The sequence below is a fragment of the Thunnus maccoyii genome, chromosome 9, assembly GCF_910596095.1.
Source record: "Thunnus maccoyii chromosome 9, fThuMac1.1, whole genome shotgun sequence".
Lineage (NCBI taxonomy): Eukaryota > Metazoa > Chordata > Actinopteri > Scombriformes > Scombridae > Thunnus > Thunnus maccoyii.
Genome location: NC_056541.1, coordinates 17191414 through 17215977, shown reverse-complemented (window position 1 = coordinate 17215977; position 24564 = coordinate 17191414). Strand labels below are relative to the sequence as shown.

The following is a 24564-nucleotide window of genomic DNA, read 5'->3' as shown; positions in this document are numbered from 1 at the left end:
AAAAGTATGTCGCAGCATGATTGTTTTTTTATTGGTTTTGGACTGACTGCAAGCACATTGCTAGAGCAGAGATTCTTCAAGACAACAGTTCTCTGCAGTTTACATCTACAGGCAACTGAGTTTACCAGGCATCTGAAAGTCTGTGCAAATCAATTATCTGACCTACAAGATTAAAAAGCTGGGATTTAATGAATGTATGTTAATGTGTGTTAATGTGTGTGTGTGTGTGTGTGTGTGTGTGTGAGTGTGTGTGTGAATCTATTTTAGATGATAAAACATAATAATATAAACCTGAAAACTGCATGATTGTTTCTTTAAATGTTTTAATATTTGAATCTAAATTTCTCAAATACCCCTTGTACTCATCATATAAATGATGCCAGTTTGATAAAACATATGCTGATGTGAACTGACACTATTTCAGTCTAACAAAAGATTTATATACATCCCTGTCATTGCTGTAGCAGCTTTTTTTTTTTTTAAAAAACGCATTAGGGTCCTGCTGAAAGACTGGTGAAAATACTGGAACAGATGGTGTCAAGTCAATCAATTTCAGTTATATAGCCCAAAATCACATTTTATTTTTCTCAGAGGGCTTTACAATCTGTACAGCATATGACAGCCTTTATCCTCAGACAATTAAATTGAATTATACAGTGCTTGAAGTTTGTGTATATAGAGTTTTATATGTATAGAAAATCTTTTGTGGCTTAAGGAACATCTAGTATGGTCACCACAACTATTGCCACTATATTTTTTGTATTGTCTTCCTATCCTATAAAATAAACAAATAAACAGCTTGAAAAAGTAAGTAAATATCCAAAACAGATTAACCAAAAAGGTATGCGCACAATATACAATATGTACAAACTACACAGTCCAAATCATAAATACACGCTTGAGTTCATCTCCTTTTATTGAAATGCATTGAATTTTTTTTTTTATCATACATATTCCTTTAAAATGATATTTTTCTGTCTCTTTTCGTAGCGTGTTTTGAATTTATGACTATATAGGCCTGTTGTTGTTGTTTTTTAATTGATTGAAATGTACGTTTTAATTTCATAATATTTTGCCATACATCGTTGCATAGACTATGCATGCATCCACTGGAATACGTCAGTTGGGGGAGTGCCAACATGGATGGGTGCCAAAGCCTGGTTTCCGGTTTGGAACATCGCCTACAATATCCAGAATTCCCTGCTGGTTCACAGAAAGCACGCTTAACGGTCGTGACGTAATGTAGTTTCAAAGGTTGTGTACAGTTGTCAGACTTAACGTCTGAGGAACACGATGTGACTGTAAATACAGACAGTTTATAGGTTTACAATCTTCAGCCGGAGAGAAGAGGCGGAAAAGGTAAAGGTTCACTTCAGCTCTGAATGTTGTTATTATATGTGAAATTTTTAGAAAATCTGGGCTGGAGGATATCAACAATCTGAGACCACGTAACGTACGATATAACGTAAACACAGACTAGCTTAAATAACCGCTATGTTGTCATAGAAGTTAATTGACCACGACGCCCAACGAAGAGCAGGAATTGTGAAAATAATTAACATTAGTGGTCTCAAGTCAACTCTTGGAAGTAAAAAGAATGAGAGCAGTCTTCAATAAAAAGCTATATTACATTTATACCTGTTAGAAAAAACAGAAAAGTATTACTTTGATAATCTGACAAGTAAAAGTACTGTTAGCAAAGTATTACAATAATATAACTAAGTCCTCTGAATGTTTGTGGAAACCACTATTAAAGATATTTGATATTGTTTAAACTTCCAAGTATGCTATTAAAGGAACATATAGTGTTTTGCACACCGTTTTCAAATGTTATTCAGTGTTAGGTTTTTGGATATAAACTTCTTTATCATCATTCTTTATCATTCTAGACAGCCTTTAGTTTCCATTCATTTCTTTACCTCATGAATATCAGTAATATTCTTGCTTGAAATTAGCTTGTACTTTGAAATCCACCACAGTAAGTCTGCATTAATTGTTGGCAAAGTTATGTTGTGGGACAGCATTTTAAATGCAGGTAGATGTGAAAAATACTGCCTTATCTTATAACTATAATGTGACTTTGACAGAAATGAATGCAGATCCAATGGTCACTACAGTGGATTACACAACTCAAGCAAGTTTCGAGAGTCTGTCTATAGATTTATGTTGTGCAGAAAGAAACAGAAAGTGTGGTTTGCAGAATGATTAGCTGTAATGTAAAGTGTACTAGATTTGTAGTAAAACATACACAACCAATGCTATGGCCATTTAAGCTTTAAAAGACACATGCTTTTTCTCTACATTTGTCTCACTTTTTACCCTCATTTATTTCTGTCTCTGTGCTTTTATCCCTGATTTGTCCATGCTCTCCCATTCCTCACCTCCTTAGTTGCTCCTTAGATGTATTCTGCCAGTGCTCAGGTGATACTGTCTCTCCCATTTATCCAGCAGATAAGAGCTGATAACCAATCAGTTTGTCCAATGAGTTCCTCCCTGTTTATCTCTCTCTCCGTCTCTTGCCCCATCCAGTCTGTCACCATGAGTCCTTGACATCTGTCAGTTCAGTCATCACTATGAGTGGTGCTTCGCTGGCTGTTGTGGTTGTAGTCGTCTTCTTCTTGGCCCTCTACCTCCTCCAGCGCTATGGAGATTTGCGGAGGCAGCAGCGGTTGGTCCTGTTAGGGACGCTGCTATCCTGGTACCTCTGCTTCCTCATCGTCTTCATCTTACCATTCGATGTCAGCGCGGTACGAAAAGTTGTTTGATGTGTATCTGAAGACAAAGTTCATTTTAGCCATGTTAACCAGAGTTGCTCATGTTTAAAAGAGGATATGAGTGAGTGTGTTTTTACATTAAGCTGTGTGTGAATGAGGTTGAGCTGCATGTTTATTTACACTGCTCTTGCCTCTGGCAACTCATCTGTTCTTTATCATGTGAGTTGAGTGTTTTTGCCGGTGTCAATTCTTTCAGACTATCTACAAGCAATGTATTCTTGACCATGAACACCACCCTTCTTCTGTAACTCCAGCAAGACACACTAATCAGACAGGAGCCAGCTCATCTCTTTATCCAACTTTAAGGTAAATAAGGCAGTTTCATTTATCGGCGCTAAAGCCACTGTTTGCTAGCTTCAAGATTCCTCAGCCAGCCACATGATAAGTAAAGTATGAAAACAAACCTTTGTTTTGGTATGGTGTTATGTTATGAACATCTGAGCTGCACATAAGTTGGACAGTTCTAACCTAAACTGCAGATATTGACACACAAAGCAGCACTCTGTGTCTTATTTGTTCATCTCTTACTTCCTGATGATATTTTTGATTTATCCCAGTGTTTTAAACATAAAAACTGTGTATTTTATGGTATAACGTTTGCTGTAGGCTTTAGTCTCTTGATTCTTGTATTATAAACTCAAGTCCTCTTTGAATATTTGTTGCAGTTAAATGACAGTGAATTTATTAAACAATTAATGACATTAATCATAAGCCAACTGACAAGACTAACTAAAGGAATGACGTGATACATAGAGTAGCTGTTATCAGTGTCAGTGCCAATCATTTCATTACTTTAAGTGCTTCATACAAAGGTTTTTCTGCTGACAGAAACAGTCTGTGATTATGTGGGATTAATTGCTCAATTTTATTATAATACAATCACTGTCAAGTCCAGTTCAGTAGAGTGATGATGATGAAAGCATTTCCTCACTGGTTTTGCAGACTAGTTTGGAAAACATTCTCAAGGATTTAGACTTACAACATATAACTTAAAGGGCCGGTTATCCCAATTCTCTATTGTCAAAGTTTTGTCCCTGGCACTCTGATCCAAAGACCTGGCTGTGAACTGTTTTCATAGTAGTGAGATTTTTCTGTAATTTGGTGAACTGACCATAAGTATATTTCTGACTTTGCTGACACCAAGTGGTGGTATCCAGAAATACACTTTGGTAAACAGCTATGTACTCTGCTACAATTCAAATGATTGTTATTACACAGTTTTGTCATTAGTCATATGATGTCAGAGGACATTGCATTTAATGTTTGTCTTTTATAGTACCACAGCTGATAAATCCAACCATATGGCAAAGCTTCTGCTAACTTCTTCTTCTGTGTGTGCATATGTTTGTGACAGTGTACCAAAGGCGTGTGAAGAGCCATGGAGTTATATACCAGACGGCGTCCTACCAGTGTTCTGGAGAGTTGTATATTGGACTTCTCAGTTTCTTACTTGGTGAGATCCTGCTCTTACTCACAGTCACTTACTTACTTAAACCTTGACTATAACTGCTGTATTGTGTTTTGGTATATTTACTCTTCTCTATGTTTGTGCTTGATTGTTTTTTTGGATAGGCTGCTGTTGCCCTTCATGCAGTCTTATGCACAGTCAGGAGCTTTTTCCAAAGTTGGAAAGATTAAAACAGCTCTCATTGAAAATGCCATCTACTATGGCACCTACCTCCTTATATTCATCTCCCTGCTCATCTACGTGGCTGCTCACCCACAGTGGAAACTCACATGGTAAGTCAGCCATACTGTAATTCATGAGATGACACAGTCAACACAAACTTAACCTCAAAGAAAACAACATTTGTGACTTGTTGTACTGTGTTTTAATCCCTGTACCTTTGTCTCAATCGATTTCCTAATCTGAAATGAAAATTGGAAAATGAAAAATGGGGCTTTATTAAATGATCAATATTTGTAACAACGTTTTAAAAATGAAAATAGCTGTTTTCCATTTAATTTTGTCCTGAAAATAGAATTTTGTGTTGTTTCCTTATTACGGATTTTCATACAGTGAGTCAAACACAAAAAATCCAGTCTCCATTACCACAAAATGCAAAATTGGGGCGATTTTAAATTATCTTTGTTATAAAAAGGTGAACCGCAAGCATTCATTGTCAGTAATTTTATCTACGATTTTTAGCCAGAGTAGTAGCAGGTGTCGGCACTGAGGGGTGGTTTGTTCAAACCAAGTTAATGCTTGCCCCACACACACCACACACACCACACACACACACACACACACACACACACTGTGAACCAGTATCAAGTTTATTAATCAAGTGTAATTATTTAGTTTCTTTAAAATCTCTTCTTTACATCACTGGTTAGATAATACAACCCAAATAATAAGAATACAGTTGAGAGAGGTTATGCAACAAGGATTCTGACTGCAGAATGGATCTGCTCTCCTCCAGTAGTTAATTCAAGACAAGATGCAAGTTAGGAAGGGGATGATGCACAAGCAGACATCGAGCTCACAAAGCGTTGAGCGTTGTGCGTGCTCCTTGTGCCACAGAAATGGATGGAGAGGCTACAACGCAAAAGCAGATGATCTGTAAGGTTCTTACAGCACATAGAAAGGCAGTGAAGGTTATGCCTAATATCCTCGCAATGAAATTTGCGTTGCCTTCGATGCCTTCACTGCTATGTATGAGCATTTATTTTCCACTGTCAAGATGACTAAAGGCAACCGCAGACCGCAACAGAAACGCCAGTGACTGACAGCGCTCAGTGGTTTGGCGTTTCAGTGCGCACTCTGGAGGCGCCTGACAGGCAGGATCCAAGCGTTCTTCTCTGCTCCATTTGCCTGTAGACTAGCTATTGTATTGTCAACATGGCTTTAAAGTGCTTATCCATCCTCTGAGGTGCCTGAAGGACTTTGATATTGGATACTAGTTTAGCTGAACATGTTTCATATAAAGTTGAGTTAAAATACTATTTTGCTGAATGGGAAAAAAAAATCTAGAGTATTTTTCTATTGAAAATGAGATATTGTTTGTTCAAGTTGAAACAAGGTAACAGCAGCAGGAGGACTATTATAAAAGACTGATAATCTAACAAAAATGAATATAAAGAAAATGTAAGAGCGTTAAGTTAAACAAATATCTTCCTAAAGACAGTTATTTGACTGTACAGTACAACATAGAAAGGGGGATGTAGTGTTAGCTGAGTTGTGTTATGGTACATCACTGCCACCTGGTGGACAGATACAGCTAGTATCCTGTAATAGGGTTTTGTTTTAAGTAAAGGTGCTGAGTGAAACCTATGAGTGTTTGGTCCCCAGCTCTCTATTCTACACTCCTTTCTTGCCATCCTAACATAACAGTGATGAAAAAACTAGGATACATTATATCTGATTTACTTATTCTATGGCCAGGGATTGGTATTTTTAATGGTTGGATCTTTCCGTTTTGGCAGATCAGTCTGATGAGATTAAGTTAACTGTGATTATAGGGTGATTAGGCTATTGTAGGCAACTACTGGCTATCAATAGGATCTCTGGCCATGTGAGGACATTTATTATATTTAGTTAATATTTCTAAAACCATAGCTTATGTTCTGTTAATATGTAGGCTACAACAGAAATTTTCCCCCTGAGAAGATAATTATTTTAAGTTGATTATTGTAAGCAGCTTTTATCAGTAAGCGTAATTCCAACCAAACTATCAATAATGGACTGTGCATTGTCGGACCTATTCCACATTTTTATTAGTGCAACAGTGGAAGAAAACTCTCATATGAAATTTTAAGCCGACAACACACCACTATCAACTTTTAAAGTAGGTAGGTAGAGTCCTCAATATGAGCTGTTGTAGGACCAAGTACAGAATAGCTTTGATTGATCATTTGGCCACAGGATTAGGCTGCTGTTGACAGATTAGTGGATGTGATATATTAACAGAGGATGTGCGATTATTTTGCAGCCAATTCATGTTTGAAGCTGGAAAAGTTTAGAGTTTGAGAAATGAAATGGACACGGATAAACGATTTAAGTTTAATAAAATAGTTGGGAGATTACCACGCATATTGTTCTCTGTGGGCCATTCTACGTACAGTCTGCGTATAACTGAACTGTCAATGTTGTAGCTGTTGTTAATAATGTTGAAGGGTTAATATTAACCTAGATAGGAGGCTCCTTATCAAGAAAAATGAAACTTGCAAATGAAAAAAACAGAATTTCGAGCCTTTTTCTATAAATTCTATTTCAGATTAGAGAATGCTTTTATATCTTTTTTTTCAAATTGAGTGACAAAACCTTTTTTTTAAAAAAAAACAACCCGTTTTTCATTTTCCGATTTTCGTTTCAGAATAGGAAATCGATTGAGACAATGGTACACGGGTTTGTTTCCTAAGATGACATTATGCCTGTGTATTGATCTCTCTTTGTAAAACTTGTTCAGGACAGAGCTCCAGACAATCGGCATTACAGCTGCCAACACCTGGGGTCTCTTCCTTCTGGTGCTGTTGCTAGGCTACGGCTTGGTGGAAATCCCACGTTCCTATTGGCTCTCATCTTGCCATGGTCACCTGCTGGCCAAGACCTACTTCAAGACAGCAAAAATGGCCACTGAGAAGGCAGCGGCTGAGGAGAACTTAGCAGATGTTATGGAGGTGGGAGGATGGAAAGATGTGTAGCTGTAGATGCTCCCTCACTTTGCACCAATCCTGGGTTAATATTGATGGGTTTTTCAAATAAGTTTGTGCTGTACAAGCATTAGGAGTTTGGATTCCAACAGGTGCTGAATCAGAAAGCGTAGTTCTTAGAGAATATTTGAACAGCAACATTTTCTACAGAAGAAAATCAACTTATCTCCTGCATTTTTTGCCTTTAATTTCTACTTTAACAAGAACAAAAATATTTTTCATCATCAGGAGGTGGCAGCTGTCAATAAATCTGTCAGGTACAACCACTCTTTCAGGAAGTGTGTGGACACCATTTTGACAAAGGTAAGAAATGGATGAGGCCGTTCGATCATTAGATTAAGTTTAATGACAGCTTTAAAGTTTTTACAGTTAGTTTGTGGGGGACAGTTTTCATTTTAATGTCATTTCATTTCAGTGTCCTACTGAGTACCAAGAAGAGATGGGGAGAGACGTGGAAAGCTCTAGTGATGAACAGAATGGCCTTCCCACTAAAAGAAGCCTAGTTAACCTTCATAAAAAAGTAATTACTATTTTCAACATAACACTGTCATTTTAAAGGAAATTCTGCAAAAAAAATACGGTAGCTCATTGAAATTTGAATTAAGTATCATGTGCTGCTGTTGGATATGTGTTTCAGGTGATCTCTGCAGTGCAGAGGCACGGTCAGACCCAGGTTCAGTGGTCAGTGGTGTTAGACCAGGCTTTACATCTTGAAGACGTAGCTAAGAGTCAGAGCAGCCCGGTCCGCCAATTCATCCACAGCTCCTCTTCAGCACAACACCACGGCTGGATCCGTAGGTTCATCTACACTCCTACAGTAGGTGAGTTCAGTCAGCACCTACATCTTAAAATCACAGATGGAAAGTGTATTTACTGAAATTCTGTGCTGAAGTAAAAAGTTAAGGTACTTCTGCTCGAACATATAGTTTTGTAACATTTTTTACACCCCTACATTACGACAGAGAACCTTGTCCTTTGACTGTCATTTGTATTTACTGATGCGTGTGTATGTGTGTGTCATCCTCAGAGTGGTACTGGGAGTGTGTGTTCAGGCGGGGCTTCTACAAGCTGCTGGCAGTCCTCCTTTGTCTCTTCTCTGCAGCAGTGGTCTGGTCCGAGTGCACTTTCTTCAGCACACACCCAGTCCTGTCCCTCTTTGCCGTCTTTATTCAGATGGCTGAAAAACAATACAACTACATTTGTATAGAGGTATGAGGCATGTATTAAGTGAGGCACACAATGAGGCACACCAAAGAAGCCTAAGTTTAGTAATTTTATTTGCTGTGAACAAAAAATATATAGACTCAACAATATTGAATCGATTCAAACGCTGTTGAACTGGCTAACCTGTCTACTCTGTCTACCTGTTGTTTTGTTTCTCTCCACCAGATGGCGTGCTTTGTCACTATCTTCTTCCTGTGTGTGTGTGTCTACTCCACAGTGTTCAGGATACGAGTATTCAACTACTATTACCTGGTTCCACATCACCAGACTGATGCTTACAGCCTGCAGTTCAGCGGCATGTATGTTCCTTATATGCTCAGAAATATATTTATTTCACATTAAAGGTGTAAAAGGCATGATATTGTGAAACACAGATATAATAATACAATAAATGTACACATCAGCTTAAACCTCAGCATCAAAGTGAAAGTGAACTGTTGTAACCAGTGTAAAAGGTCAAAGTTTCAAAAGAGGAAGCACATTTCAGTCTACTCTGTGCACACCGTGTTACATTTCTGTGGTATGATATCGGGTTGCTTCTTTGTTGTTGTTTTTTTCTGCTCAGGTTGTTTTGTCGTCTGACTCCTCCTTTGTGCCTTAACTTTCTGGGCCTGATTCACATGGACTCGGCCATCTCACACCAGGACAGAATACAGACATCCTATACCTCTGTTGGTTACACACACACACACACACACACACACACGTTCACAAATGCACATATCAGCACGTACACAGGCATTCACACCAACAAACATGTAGTAATGCACACTCACACTGTACATACAGGCATTACACCCAGATTAGAGGCTTTTGGGACATTTTACATCATATGATCACAAAAATATGATATGTTGATGTGTCATATCCTCTGTGCAGTGAAGTAAAGGAAATGATCAATCTTCTGTTTGTTTCTCTCTATCAGATCATGGGATCTATGCATCTGCTGTCTTTCATGTCTGATGGGTTCTATATTTATTATCCCATGCTGATATTGCTGCTCTGCTTTGCCACTTTCTGCAAGTAAGACAAAGGAAACATTGTTCATCAATTCATTTTCAGAATCAGTTTTTTTATCAGCCAAGTATGCACACGTACAAAGAATGGACTGTGCTATGGAGAAAGAAATGAAGTGCATGAAATATGTTAAAGAGTGAAGTGCAAAAATTAAATGTGACGTGCAATAAATGTAATACTTAATTCATATTAATGTTATTTATTATTATAATACAAGCATATGTCACAATTTCTGCAAAATGTTAGAATATTGTATTTTTCAGTTTATTTCATTATGTGTATCAAGTAGGATTATACTCATGTATCATTCCTCTTTAATATGATCAATGTGATTGATTGATGGATATGATTCATATTTGTTTGACAACAGATTTACAGTATTACACTAGAAGTTATCTGCTCAGAGTAACCTTTAATAGATGAATCTTCTTTATGTCGCACATGAAGAATTTACTGTGTTTTTGCAATGGTGTGTGCGTTTGGGTTTGTAGTTTGGGCTCTCGCTGTTTGAACCTCGTGGGCTTCCATCAGTACATTACTGACGATGAATTGACCTCCGACCTTGTGGATGAAGGAAAGGAACTCATCAGAAGAGGTAGTTTCATTTAATCACTATTTCTAATGTTTCTGTTCAAAGGTGCAGTGTCTGTTTGGCTCTTTTATTTACTTTTCTATAAATGAGCCAAATAATTTCAGACATCAGACAGCAGGTTGTTTTTCTCATTCACTGTCTCACTCTTTTACTTTACTTTAATGTATTTCTTCACCTCTCAGTAGAAATTAAGTAGTTGTACATGTGAAAGTAATTTATATTAAGTGAATTGTTCTCACTATATTTTGTGTGTGCACACGCTATTTAATAATATACATTACAATGTTGCTCTTTTTTTTGCAGAAAGGAGGAAACGACAGAAAACAGAGGATGCAGAAAATCGAAGATTGGTTAGAAATTTGTATTCTGTTTAAGTCACCCTCTACACAAAAATCTGCTTTGCACTTTGTCCCTCGACTGTGATGTTTTTAGCTTCACTGTGCAAGATGATGTATGTGCAGAGTCTGACGCTAGACAGCTGCTGAAAGATGAAAGTTTCTCTGTGCTCACCTTAAATCTGAGTTTAATACATGTACCTACGAGCGTGATTTGCAACATCACACTGTAGCTAGTCTGGAAGCAACTAGCAAACATGATGTGGGAACGTGAAGCCTCCAGTGCACATATGTACACTGAGAATGGACTTCTTTCATTCAGCACTTAAACATTCGAAATGAAAAATATTCGCGCCATCATAGATTCTGGATCTTTCAATGAAGGAGAAAGAGCAGATGTTATTTTAAGGATTTTAACGTGGTAATTAAATTTTTGGGGGGAAAAAACCCATATCAGACACATATTACTATTCAAAGCAGATTTTTTAAATATATTTTAAAACATGGTATTTTACAATTTTAAATATCACAATTTTCTAAGAAACAAACAAAAAAATCCCAACCAACCTGTTGTCTGACTAGTTCTTGATATTTATGTGTGTTTTGTTTTCTATTTCAGGCGTGGAGGGAGCGGTATGGAGCCCAGGGAGCCACAGGGCGGACCAGACCTGGTTATACAGAGTTAAATGATAACCAGAACAGCCCTGTCACAGAGATCAAGAGGAATGGTAGGGATAAAAATCATCCAGAACATATAACATAGAACTTTGTTGCTACTGAAACTAAAAGGATAAAGCATTTCCAACAGGGTTTTAATGGACAGTTTGATTTCATATTTTATTTTAAGAGTTCGTTTATAGATAGTTGACCACTGTCCTATGCAGGAAACTTAATATCTGCTATTTTAGCCAGAGGGCATCCCACTCACTCACAGTAGATAGTTGGTCGGGTTACTTTAGGATAAGCACCACCTACTGACTCTGTGTTATGTGCTTCCATAGAAATTTATTCTCAGTTTCCACCTTTGTGAAAGACCGAAGTCAAAGCAAGTTATCCTACATGCTAATGAAACATCTACCAGTCACAAAAACAAATGTAAGCAGGACCAATCTGTTGTCCAACAAATAAGATAAATGGCAGTCTCCATGTATATTTCCAGAATCTGCAGACTTTAACCCTTTAACAAGGACCCACGGACCATTTCCTGTAACCGTTGTAGATGAGGCTCATTTATTACCATGACCAAACAAACACTGAATGTCTGTTTGCTTACAGTATACTGCACACTGTATATTGTATATTGTTCTTTGTTCTTTTCAGGTATCATGGTCACTAGGAGAGATAGAGAGACGGACGAGCAGCAGACACGTTTACTGCTAGACGATTCCAGTGATGAAGATTCACCAAACAGACGGTATGTTAATTTTTGCGAATTAAATTGAAGATATTGTTTAATTGAAGTTTAATAATAATATGGCCTACAGAGCTAGAGCTTTCTATGTCAAACAGGCAACCTCAGTCTCTTACTCTGTCTCTCTATGTTTGTAGATACACAGGAGGACGTTACCTGTCTCTGTCACCCTCTCAAACTGGAATCTTTGATGGTGTTTGACACACAGAAGAAGAGGAGGCAAAGCAAGAAGCTCACACATGATGGAAATTTTTTAAAAAAGGACTAAATATGTACATCCTCTTGTGCGAGCATATCTCAGGAAAATAAAGGAAATAAAGAGAATGATGAGGTATCTCAAACATGGACATGCAATCAGGAAATGATTGAGAGTGAAAACATTAACTCTTAGTAAAGGGTTTTATATCCCAGGTAATTTTTAAGGGGTTTATATAGAGATCAGTAACTGTAAAGGGAGGTTCATTGTTCAAAGCCTCAACCTGTTTGTACACAGCCAACTCTTTTGAAATGTGTTTTTAATATTATTTTCTGAGCAATTGTTTGTTTTATTAGCAGACTGATGGACAAAAAACATAAATAGTTATGCATAGCAGCATAGTTATCTGCATTAACTGTGAACAGACACACATGATATTTATGGAATTCTATTGTTTGATTTTATCTTTGAATTAAATAGATCACTGTGCCTGAAACAACAAAATTAAAACAGTACTAAAAGGGAAGATACATTAGGGAAGGGAAGGAAGAACAGCCTGTTGTCTGACATTTTCTGTTTTTGGACTGTATATGAATTATACTGGCTAAACAATGTGACTTTTTGTAATGTAGCTTAAGAGTGCAGTTGTGTGTCCACTATGATAAAGCATTAAAATGTCATCGTTTTACCCATTCAGTTTATTTTCTGTTTGATTATTAATTACTTAAATGTAATACACCAGTACATATACAAACATAATGTCTCATAAATCTCTTCAACTGTTGCATGTTCCTTTGTATCATAAAAGGTTAAATATAACCTTGTTTTAAGTAAGACTAAATGACAAGTAAAAACTGACTGAGTGGTTATATCTGTCTTTCGCAGTCATCTGTTGGTACTCTTCATCCTTATAATTATTTACAGACAACACGTCTCTAGACTAAAATAGTAATGCATATATTCTGACTAATTATTAAGGACATAGTGGTTCAACAAGTTTACTGATGGGCAAATTTTAACTAATTTGGCTTCTGTTTTGTCTAGTTTGTTTTGTCCGTGGTGCCTTCGAAACTCTTCGTAAACTATAAATCCGTAATCTGTAGCTGACGACTCGAAAAATCAAATGCTTTTAGTTTCAAGTAATAACATCAACTCTGTAACAGAAAGGGTTAGGGTGTTATTATCTAACTTTTAAATGAATCTTCTAGATATATTTTGAAACACTACACTGCTCTGTAGCGTAACGCGCATTTTTCCCACAGCACAGAAAGGCAGCACTTTGACTCGCAGCCAGGGACACCCAGTCAAGGAACCTTGCACACAGGGGCTCGGCTGTTTGTATGGCCATAATGGACAACAGCTAACGGCCAACTGGTAATGCGCTGTTGACGGAGAAACGCCACCAGACTGTCAAATATCATCGGATATCACCGAGTCAACACAGCCCGACATTTAGTTCCTGTTTTGTGATTGTGGGGTCTGCGGGGTAAGTTAATGTGCGGCAAACGGGGACAGACTACGTAGCTAATGGTTGTAGTTAGCGTTAGCTAGCAACGCAGAGTGGCAACGCTGGTTGCTTGTAGCGGTGACTCGTGTATCAATTATTCAGTTCGCCACATTTATTTGACGGCTTGTCAAATTATTGATAGATTATACTGTAATGTTATATCTTCTAACGTTACAGATTTACCAAGTGTGTGTGATCACAGTTAACAGAAAATTTCGCGTTGCAACTACCCGACTCGTTCCTGACCAGAATAACTTAACGGTTTTACGAAACCTTTCATTTTGGCTAGCAGTGTTGTTTTGACAGGTACCGTTTGCAATATAATGTTTGCACTCTGGTTACGATTACTTAACAGGTATAACCTTATTCCAGGCCTGGGCTGTGATTTGGTACCGGAGTTGCTCATCGGGCTGTTTGTCATCTTGAGCTGGCTGACTCCCCATGGCCAGCCTGTACACCTACATACTGTATACTACTGTATACTGCTGCTGCTGTGTTACAGACTATTACAGTAGAGACAATAATGTCTCCACGTTAATATCAGTGTCATCAGGTTAGTGCCAGTCAGATCCTTTACTTAAATAAAAGTACCAATACAGCAATGTAAAAATACTTCATTACAAATAAAAGTCCTGAATAAGTATTAGCAGCAAAATGTAGTTAAAGTATTGCAGTAAAAGTCGTGGTTTGGTCCCTTTGACTGATATATTGTTATATATGACATCATTAGATTAATAATACTGAAGCGTCCGTGTGTAGGAAGCATGTTACTGTTGTAGCTGCTGGAGTTTACGTACTTTATATACAGTGAGCTAGTTTAGTTCAGTGCTTCCCGTCCTAGGGTTCGGGCCCCTCTAAAGGGTCACCAGATAAATCTGAGGGGTCGTGAGATGATTAATGGGAGAGGAAAGAATAAAAAACAACGTTCTTATACACAAATTTGTTTTCAGTTTTTGGACTTTTCTCTCTAATCTTTGTTTTTTTTTGTGAAATATTGGATCATTTGAACATTTATTGAAATGAAACGATGTGAGAAGTTTAGAGGGAAAAATCACTATTTGGTGGAGCTGTTAACAACTGATAGACATCTGAAATGTGACCCCGACTACACACTGCTTTTTGTTAGATGTCAAAAGCCAAAAAGGTTGTAAACCACTGGTTTAATCTTTAACACTGTGTTGTATTTTAAAAGCTTGTTATATTATCCATTGTGTCAAATCTTCATCTGAAAAGTAACTAAAGCTGTCAAATAAATGTAGTGGAGTAGAAAGTAAAATATTTCCCTCTGACATGTAGTGGAGTGGAAGTATAAAGTAGCATCAAATGGAAATACTCAAGTAAAGTATAAGTACCTCAAAATTGTACTAAATTACAGTACTTGAGTTAATGTACTTAGTTACTTTCTTTCACTAGTTAGTGCATTTCACCACTCTCTCCTCACTCAGGTAAATCACACCAGATTTTCAGTATTAGCTGTTAGTGGTATTTGATCTATAACCACAGTTCAGGCCTAATTTTTCTACCGTCAAGTCTGTTTGTAGTTTAGCTCATGAGAGAAGTTCATGAAATTGTTTACAGAAGTAGATTACAGTCTGCCAATCTAAATAGTTCTTTGCACCAGGTTCATGTGGTGTGATGGTTTATATTTGAAAGGACCCAGGCACGGAAAAGGCAGGGAGGGTTTTGGGCATATTAGTTACATGTGCTGTATGAGTTGCCACCACTGGACAGTATGACGCTGTCTCGGTGCAGTGAGAGCAGCACAGGCTTTGGATCTAATGGTTGAAAAGCTGTTGTTATTCAGTACCTGTGTGTGCTTTCTCAGCATCCTGCAGACAGTTAAACTGACTCATCACTTTTAGGAACAAACTGAGACCTTTTGCTGCTTCCCGTATCTGGCAGTACAAGGCACGGTTATGAGTCATAAATGCTCTTTTAAAAGAGGTCTTCATTTTTCTGCACATATAAACAAAATGTCAGGTTTAAGATACTAGATAAACCAAGGACATGATTAGTGTGACAGTGGATTTAGCAGTAGTTTACTGCTTTTACATGCCTTCCCAAAATATTAATATATTTTATAAAACTGGCATTTATTGACATTTCTGGATCACAGCAGACCTGCCTGTTATTTTTCTTTTTTGCTTTTTAGCTTACACCTGTAGTATTTCAAATAGTACTTATTGTACTTATTACTTATTACTGGAAAGTGTGCTGACCCTGGCTACGGTTTGTGTGTCTCCAGTCTGTAGACAGCTATGGGTGGGCTGGGAAACGGACGTCGTGGAGGAAGATCACCCCCTCTAATGATTGGAGCCCTGATTGCCTGTATCCTGGTTCTGGGCTTTAACTACTGGGTGTCCAGCTCCCGCAACCTGGAGCTACAGGTAGGTTCATCTGCATGTGCTTTTTCTAAATTTCTTACAATTGTGAACAGTGCAAATATCACCATTTTTACACCAAAACCGAAAAAACTGCAGTAAAACCTCAAATTATTCAGTATCGGTAATTATCAAAACATACAGTGAATCTTTTTTTCAGTTATTTAAAGGCTACTTTGTGCTCTGGACTAAACCTTATTCATCTAGAACTGTAATGATTAGTCAATTAATCAATTAGTTGCTAACTATAACTATTAAATAAACTGCCAGCTATTCGGATAATCAATTAATTGTTTTGTGTCTTTTTTTTGTTTGTTTAATGTCAAAATTCTCAGATTTCAGCTTCCCAACTCTGAATATTTTTCAGGTTTCTTTAGTCATCAATGACAGTAAACTGAATACGTTTGTGTAACTGTTGTTCAGGACAAATGAGACATTTGAGGACGTCACGTTGGACTTTGGAGCACAGTGATCGACATGTTTCACCATTTTCTGACGTTTTATAGACCAAACAACAAATCAATTAATCGAGCAAATAACCAACAGATTAATCAATAATGATGATAATCATTAGTTGTGGCCCCACATTTATCAGAAGCTGAATGTAGTTACAAGTGTTCAGTGTTGGCAATCATTACCATTCAGTTCAGTCAGCTACTATCTACCAGTATGTGATTAAAATGTTGGTGTTTACAGTTCTTTACAGAGTGTTGGTTGTGAAACATCTTATTTAGGTTATGTAACTTCCTTTTATATCTTTCTCAATAACGATTTGCATTTATTCTGAACACTTTCTTTAATGCAAGTCATTGTAAGCAACTGACTTACCATAGGAGCTTGCTTAACTGCCTGTTGAAAAGGAAGAGATCTGAGGCCCAATCAAACATTTCTACTGTTTTGTACAAACATTTCTGACTCTTTTGTTGGTAGTTTTTACTGTCTTGGGATATATCTAACACAAAGAACAAACTCCCAAAACACAGTTTCAGTGTTTTTATATTGCGTTACACATTTTTTTATGTTCACTTCACGGTCAGATTGTTGTTGTTATCCCTACCTGTGTCATCCTCTGTCTAAATATGAGTTAAGCACACATTAATGACCCCCAAAAAAGCAAAATACCTTGAACTAACCTCAGACCCTTTATGTTTCTGATACAGACTAAGCTCTATGAGTTGGAGGGCCAGGTGCGCCGTGGAGCAGCGGAGCGAGGAGTAGCAGAGATGAAGAAGAATGAGTTCCAGGACGAGATCCAGAGACAGAAGGAGCAGATCAGTCACATAGAAAGCCTCTACAAGAGACAGCTGGAAGGAGCTCAGAACACCTGCAGCCAAGAGAAGGTGCGCTCAAACACCAATGGGTGGGACAAATCGCACAATAAACTGTCACCGCCGTTGGAAACCATGGCTACCAGGAAAATTTGAGGGCAATGGAAAAAAAATATTGACTTGATACAAACTGTAAGCAAATGTGAATATTGACAGTTGCTGTGTTTTGGTTTACAGGGCACACTGCAGCAGAATATTTCCTCCAGTACCAAAACCATACAGGAACTCAAAGGTAACTGTTAACCTTTCAACTTTATTTCTCAAATATTGCTTTGCAGTTTAACAGCTAACAGAGCTCTTTAGAATACATATTATGTGCAGATGCACAAAATAAAATATGTGAATTCTATTCTTTTGTGGCACTGAGCCACTAAAATGAATGTCTCGTGTGTTTGTAGGTCAGTTGAATCAGCTAAGCGATGACCTCGGGAAGCTTCAAAAGGAGCTGCAGAGTTGCCAAGGCAACATCAACACCCTTAACAACAAACTCACTTATGACATGTAAGAAAATTAGTCCTCACATAAATATATATACTGTGTGTGCGTGTATGTGTGTATCACATCTATATGTACTGCTATTGCCACTATAAATTGCCTCAGTCTAGTGAATATATTTCCTGTCATTCCTAGTTAACATGTTTGTGTGTGTCTGTCTGTGTCCGCACACACATGTAGGACACACTGTCACTCCCAGGTCCTGTCTCAGAAGGAGCTGTGTGATGAGAGAGTGGCAGCTGCTAAACTTGAAGTTCAGAAGAAAATGGAGAAGCTCGTCCTTCCCTCTGGTGTCTCTACACAGGTGATTTGACTTTCCCGTTTCACAGTGGAAACAGTGATGGGCCATGGCTGATCAATCTATTTTAAAAAGTAATCAGTATTGGCTATATAAGCCCATTTCTAATCCTTTGGTCATTGTAACCTATTGTGCTGGGGCACCTGTTTATGAGCACAATCAAAAAGAAAAGGAAAAGCCTACTTTTCCTGCAGGGCTTCTGTATTTCTGGTCATTAAGTGAATGATATGAGGTTTAATAGCTTTGACTGCCTTTGAATTTTCCTGCTTTTATAGTTAACATCCACCCAGCTGCTCTTTTAATGACGTTAAGAAATGTGGTATATGATGTGGTACATGATGACTCCTCAGCAGGAAAATGCAGTAAAAGAGGGACAAGAAATGACTGGGCTTGACGCAGTGAAGACAGCAACTGCTGAGAGTCACACACCAAGCATCTCTCAGCCCAAAGGAAATGAAACACCTGAACTACTGACCAATGAGATCATAGTGGACAAAGGTAAAAGAGTTGGCTCAGGAAAACAAGTGTATACCCTCATGTTCTTTTCTTTTTTTGGATGCTCCTGCTGTAAGCCCGCTTTCTGTTTTGTTGTTTCACAGGTCCGGATGACCCAGCGGACCTTCTTCCTGCAAAGGGTCCCTCACAAAAAGAGTCCCAGTCTGTTCCCTCAGCTACTGCAATCAAACAGGAAGTTGTGCTACCACTAGAGGGAGCTGATAAAACAGAGGAGGGTGAGACAGAGACAGAGACCAGTAAACTTTTGACGAAGAATCTGACTGAGGATAAAGAGACAGAGGTGATGGATGCCCATGAAGAGGGCACTCAGACAGAAGGTGAGAAACCATCACTTAGTTCACTGAAAGCAGTGAGTCAGTTATTCCTATCCAGGCATTCTCAGTGAAGATCAGACTAACGATTATTTGCAGTATTGATTAATCTGTTGATTATTTTCTCAATTATTCGATTAGTTATATAGTCCATAAAATGTTAGAAAATTATGAAAAATTATGTTTCCTAAAGCCTAAGGTGACGTCCTCAAATGTCTTGTTTTGTCTACAACAGTCCACAACCCAAAGATATTCTGGAAGACAGAAGAAACTAAAAATACTCATATTTGAGAAGCTGGAATCAGAATTTGGACTTTTTTTTTTTCCTTAAAGATGACTCAACACGATTAATTATCAAAACAGGAGATTAATTTTATAGTCGTCATCTAATCAACTAATTGTTGCAGTTCTAGTGAAGAGGTTGTGTTATTTTTATGAAATCAAACAATAATTTGGTCCTGTCTCCAGAAGCAGACCCCAGGATGGAAGGCATGCTGATTGGCCAGGGGAAGGCAGTTGAGACTACTACTGGTCAGAAACTTGATGAGCCAGAAGATTACGACGCAGACGAACAAGTAGTGGGCGGAGTCGATTTGGACAAACAGCAACAGAGCAAACGGGTTGAAAATATAGGTATGTGTGTCTGTATAACAAAAGTGTGTGTGTGTGTGTTGAACGTGTTAATAACCACATTGCACTGTTTGGTAGATAAGGACATGGAGGAGGAGCTGGCTGACTATAATGGAGATGATGAGAACGAAGGCGAGTTTGAAGCAGACAAACAAGCTGAGCTCGCTCAAATTTAAGGTATACACTGAAACACACACTGATGTCTTCCTCACTGACCTCGACTCGTTTTCTTGTTCTTTAGGTTAATATATTATAATAATGTTGACTCAACATATCACACATAGTAATCTTTAAAAATCACTTAATTTCTACTTCCAATAAAAGATATAGATATCAGAAAAGGACTTTTTATCGGCAGCACTATTATGAAATGACTCAGTCGATTGGGACAAATTCATTTGCTTGTGGTGTTCACAGGATATTGAATTTTTCTTTCAGTGCTGAAGTTGAAGAAGGATCCCCGCGTAGCACATTAGGAACAAGGACCTGCTTTACACTTCAACACAACAGCCCTGTCGTACAGGTTAAAACAGCCCTTCAAACTCACATAAAACAAAGCCAAACTGAATTTATCTTTATGGAAGAGCTGTGGTTTATTCCATTTGCTCCCTGGGATATCTTTTACTTTTCATCTTGATTGGAAGTTATACATTTGGTTTTATTACATGAAGTCAAATATTTTATAAGTTGGGATCTTTTAAGTGTTCTGTATTGAAGTAAGAATAGTTACAACTTCATAAAGAATTCACAATATTCTCAAAGAGCCACAAAAAAAGACTGTAATATGCAAATGTCTGCCAAGCATGTACACACGTGCTTTTTCTCTTTTCACAAACATGTGTTTCACTGCACCCATAAACCCCCTGAAATGCTGTTATTCTGGTGACTGTGCTCAAATTCATTTCAGTAGGTGTTAATCAATAGGTGATCATGAAAGTGCTCGCTACTTCTATAGTGCTTTCATTCCACCTTCTTAGTTTTTTGTACTCTTTGAGGAATGGCAAACGCAACTTAAGACATCTCAAGACACCAGTTGGATTGAAAATGTTACATCTCAACATGCCTGGAAATCTCTAGATTTTATGTCGTTTGATGTGTTGTTTATGTTCACTCCGTAATGACTGTAACTTAAATGCAATCTAAAGGATGATTATGTGCAGACCCTTATAGGGTTATGATCCCAGTGACAGAACTGCTCCATCAGAGGGCTCTGCAGCTCATGCCTCTTCTCTCACTGAGGTTCGACAGCATCTTAAACACAGCCTTAAGTTATTTCTGGACAGAGTCTCATAGAAAGGATGCTGATTGTGGATCTGTGGCCAGAACCTTCTGGTCTATAAAAAGTGTGAGTGAGTGAGTGCAAATGAAGATTTGCATAACAGCAACAAATGAAGGAAATATGCTGAAATGCTTGTTAAACTACGGAGTCCAGTTGTGTGATTATGATGCTGAACCAAGTAAAATGGAAAACGGCAACCTCTTTTGAGTCCCATGTTGCCAAAAAGTGCTGTAATAAGTAAGGCTGGCTGTGAGAATTGCTGTAACTTTATGAAAGACATTTCCTCAAAGCACTTGCAATCCAGTAGATGTGAACTATTCAGCAGCTGTGCTAAAATCTAAATCAGTCTGTTCAATTTAAAACTGCACTAGACTGGAAATTGTATGGATGAGCTCAAACAAACTAATATTAGGCATCAGAAATAACAAAAAAAGTGTTAATTTGTGGCAAGATATTTCGTTGCCTTGTGTTTTATACAGTCTGTACAGGACGGATGATTTATATTATTTTCCAGGTATGCTGCTATATGTAGAAGTGGTGAATTGGACTTTTCATTGGACTAGGTTGTGGTCATGATTTCCATGAAGCTTCAGCTTCTAATCAGCAGTCCAATATTACACAATGTAGTCAAAAGTTATCTTTGTAGAGTGCTGTTATTTGACTAACTGAAATATCCTCTGTGTGATTAAATACAATAGGTGCTTAAAACACAAAGGGTGTGTCATACTGTGTAAACAGTTCAGTTCTTGGCTGTTACTAAGACAGGTGTGCAAGAGAGAAGTTAAATTTGATTATGTACAAACCTGTTTTCCCGCCTCTTCAACCCCAATGTTGAACGCTTAGCTGCCTCCATATCCATCATGAAATCCCACATGACCTGTTTTATATTTTAGTCACTATCTTGAGGTTTTTTCAACATATGTTGCATTTTAGCAAAATGTGTCTAAAATAATAAAATGCTGAAGACATTTAGAAATGTTCCTTTCATGTAAAGACGCAGCCATAAAAAAAAATAAAAAAAATCTTGGGTTTGAAAATGTCTCTCAACATAATGACATACAGTAACCTCAGCGATGCTGCACATAAAGAATATACAGTACAGTGTGTATTTTTATTTAAGTTAAGAGAATCAAGAGGAGCATTATTAGCATCACACTATACAGGTGTCATCAAAACTTTATCATGCTTTTTTGAGAACATTTTTTACAACTTTTAATTTTCCATCAAAATGTAAAATGAGATGCTACACTGTAGACCATGATTTCATATTCTTTTCCTTGTAAGACCAGCATGTTGTTTCATGTCTTGGAAACTCAGAACTTGACTGGGATTTAAAATAAGTTTTTTTGTTTTTTGGGGGGGTTTACAAAATGCTTTGGTTGTTATAATGGACATGCAGGAGAGTTTGTGAGGTATTATCTTTCGCTTGCCGTGCCCTGACAGCTCAGAGTCAACATCAGCACTCCTGTTTACAGTAGGGAACATGGATTCTCACTTTATGTCTGCCTTTTTGTTTGTTGTCTGTAGATCTTGCAGGAGGCGTTCTGAGATGGGATTTTTTCTGTTATGTCATTTTGTTTTCAGAGTTGCTGTTAGTTATTGTGGGTTACTGTGTCTGACACCTCAAAGTGTGGACAACCTCTGCTTTGTTTGGTCAGAAAGCTTTGTTTGCCTAATTATGTAAAAAGTATCTGTACCTGGAGAGAAAATGTTTTATGATTTTATAAATTGGATGAATGTTTTTTGTTGTTGATTTTTATTTTATTTCATTCTGAACTGCTGAACAAATTTGAAAGGTTTAAATAAATAGGCTTTATTGATGATAGAAAATAAAGATTGTTTTTATTACCACTATCGAGACATGTGTTTCTTTTGTTTGGTGTAACTGTTTTTTTGTGATCAGTTATTGTAGTATACACAATATATGGAAGTAATAGCAGTGTAAAACAATTACTACACTGGCCATCATGTTTTAAGATGTATTTGAACAGATAAACAAATACGAAAACAATGTGTAGTCAAATGGGAAGTGATATCTGAGGATGACTGTATTTGGTGTCAAAGCATTTTTATAGCTATAGCTATCTCCACAGATATTCAGTCCTCTTGTTGAAGTTGATAAAGCATATAAGAATATTTAAAATACTACGATTGCCCGCATTCAAAGATAGAATTCTGAGGAGAGCAAATGAATATTTAATATAAAACTGTGATGAAGGTTTTGACATTGACATGTTTCTACATAAAGTGAAATGAAAAGGACTTCAATGGCATATACAGCTTTTAATTACACATGTATTACAGTCACAGTTAACATACCGTATGTAGTTGTGATTTCAAGTAAACTGTCAGTAACATGTTTCATCAGTTTAAGTGTGAAATCCTTTGAAATTTTAGTAATTCTGGTTATAGTTATATTTTCCCACATAGATAAAAGAAATGGACTGATGTTTAACTGACACAAATGTCCAGGAAGCAGCCCCACACCAAAGTTTTGCAAGGCTACGTTTTCACCTTCATTAATTACTGATATTCTTCAAGATCATGTCACCTCAAATGCCGTATGAATGATAAAGAAACAGCAAAAGATGCTCATATTTCATGCGAGACTGTACTTGCTAAATATAAATAGCAAATCATTTACCATCATTTAAATGGAAACTCTGTAAAACATCAAATACTCATCTCATTAATACATAAGTCATCTGACTTAAGTATAATGCAAAAAGGACTCCAGACTTATTTATCTACAGTACAGTATTAACAGTATACAATGGTACCAATCTATTTAGTGTAACATGTTAAACAACACCTTGACATGCTATTGTAAATAGTGTTTAATTTGAAAAACATACAATATTAACTAAAATTACAAGTTCTGAATAAAATAAATGTCTTGTTTGTAGCTACCATCAATTTGATGTCTTATAAAACAAATTCTCATTCAGCCAAATGAATGGCTAACTGAAGGAGTTAATTGAAGCTTTGTACTAAATTGTACTAATAAAGCAATAAAAACATGTAGTATACACAGTGTGCAATATGTGACTTGTATTATCTAAAAAGATATAAAATGAAAAAAATACATACACATATAAACATATATACACATGCATACCTAAATGTACATATATAAATATATGTACACACATATACACATAAATACACAGTATACAATATTATACTGTCAATACACCACAGTAATTATTTGTGCACATTAAACAGTCTGATGCCACCTCCAGGGCATGAAGTGGGTGTGTAGGATTGTTCAGTATTGAGTTCAGCTTTGAGAGCATTTTCACCTCTGCAACCTGCTGAATCCTGTCCAGTTCAGTCCCAATGACGGAGCTCGCCTTCCTGATCAGTTTGTTTATTCAGTTCCTGTCTGCTGTGAGAGCACCCTCCCCCCCAGCTCACCACGCCAAAGAACAGAGCGCTGGCAGAAGGTGCATGGTAGAGGCCGCCTGTGGATGTTAAAGGATCTCAGCTTTATTAAAAAAAAATAGGCTAGTTGACTTTGCCCCTTTTTGTACAGTGCTTCCATGTGGATGGAAAAGTGCTCTGACCTGTCATTTGTGGTATTGGTGTAAAAAAAAAAAAATGTAAATGTAAAAAAA

The 24564-nt window shown here is 37.3% G+C and overlaps 2 protein-coding genes across 3 annotated transcripts; both read left to right on the top strand.

Moving 5' to 3' along the window:
• Positions 1 to 1209: 1209 nt before the first annotated feature.
• Positions 1210 to 12258, top strand: lmbrd2a (LMBR1 domain containing 2a). The gene is made up of 18 exons (XM_042421342.1): positions 1210 to 1359; positions 2530 to 2747; positions 2971 to 3080; positions 4129 to 4227; positions 4347 to 4514; positions 7184 to 7394; positions 7656 to 7730; positions 7843 to 7947; positions 8065 to 8248; positions 8455 to 8636; positions 8817 to 8950; positions 9217 to 9322; positions 9577 to 9674; positions 10160 to 10263; positions 10564 to 10610; positions 11215 to 11323; positions 11916 to 12009; positions 12144 to 12258. Exons 2-18 carry the CDS (start codon positions 2574 to 2576, stop codon positions 12205 to 12207), a joined length of 2064 nt encoding a protein of 687 aa, XP_042277276.1. The 5' UTR covers positions 1210 to 1359; positions 2530 to 2573; the 3' UTR covers positions 12208 to 12258.
• Positions 12259 to 13484: 1226 nt separating this feature from the next.
• golm1 (golgi membrane protein 1) lies at positions 13485 to 22801 on the top strand. 2 transcript variants are annotated; one of them, XM_042421344.1, is made up of 11 exons: positions 13485 to 13688; positions 15955 to 16096; positions 17251 to 17430; positions 17596 to 17650; positions 17817 to 17919; positions 18094 to 18217; positions 18565 to 18709; positions 18811 to 19044; positions 19507 to 19671; positions 19747 to 19845; positions 20107 to 22801. In XM_042421344.1, exons 2-10 carry the CDS (start codon positions 15968 to 15970, stop codon positions 19842 to 19844), a joined length of 1233 nt encoding a protein of 410 aa, XP_042277278.1. In that variant the 5' UTR covers positions 13485 to 13688; positions 15955 to 15967; the 3' UTR covers position 19845; positions 20107 to 22801. The 2 variants fall into 2 exon arrangements, with proteins under 2 accessions (XP_042277278.1, XP_042277277.1); XM_042421343.1 differs by having other exon boundaries at positions 18562 to 18709.
• Positions 22802 to 24564: the final 1763 nt, after the last annotated feature.

Excerpts from the sequence above, each read along its gene's own strand:
- lmbrd2a (XM_042421342.1), top strand. The coding sequence starts at position 2,574 with ATGAGTGGTGCTTCGCTGGCTGTTGTGGTTGTAGTCGTCTTCTTCTTG. Across the intron at positions 7,395-7,655 it reads ACTTAGCAGATGTTATGGAG|GAGGTGGCAGCTGTCAATAA; the intron begins GTGGGAGGATGG and ends TTTCATCATCAG. Across the intron at positions 7,948-8,064 it reads TAGTTAACCTTCATAAAAAA|GTGATCTCTGCAGTGCAGAG; the intron begins GTAATTACTATT and ends TATGTGTTTCAG.
- golm1 (XM_042421343.1), top strand. The coding sequence starts at position 15,968 with ATGGGTGGGCTGGGAAACGGACGTCGTGGAGGAAGATCACCCCCTCTA. Across the intron at positions 17,651-17,816 it reads AACCATACAGGAACTCAAAG|GTCAGTTGAATCAGCTAAGC; the intron begins GTAACTGTTAAC and ends GTGTGTTTGTAG. Across the intron at positions 18,218-18,561 it reads CCTCTGGTGTCTCTACACAG|CAGGAAAATGCAGTAAAAGA; the intron begins GTGATTTGACTT and ends ATGACTCCTCAG.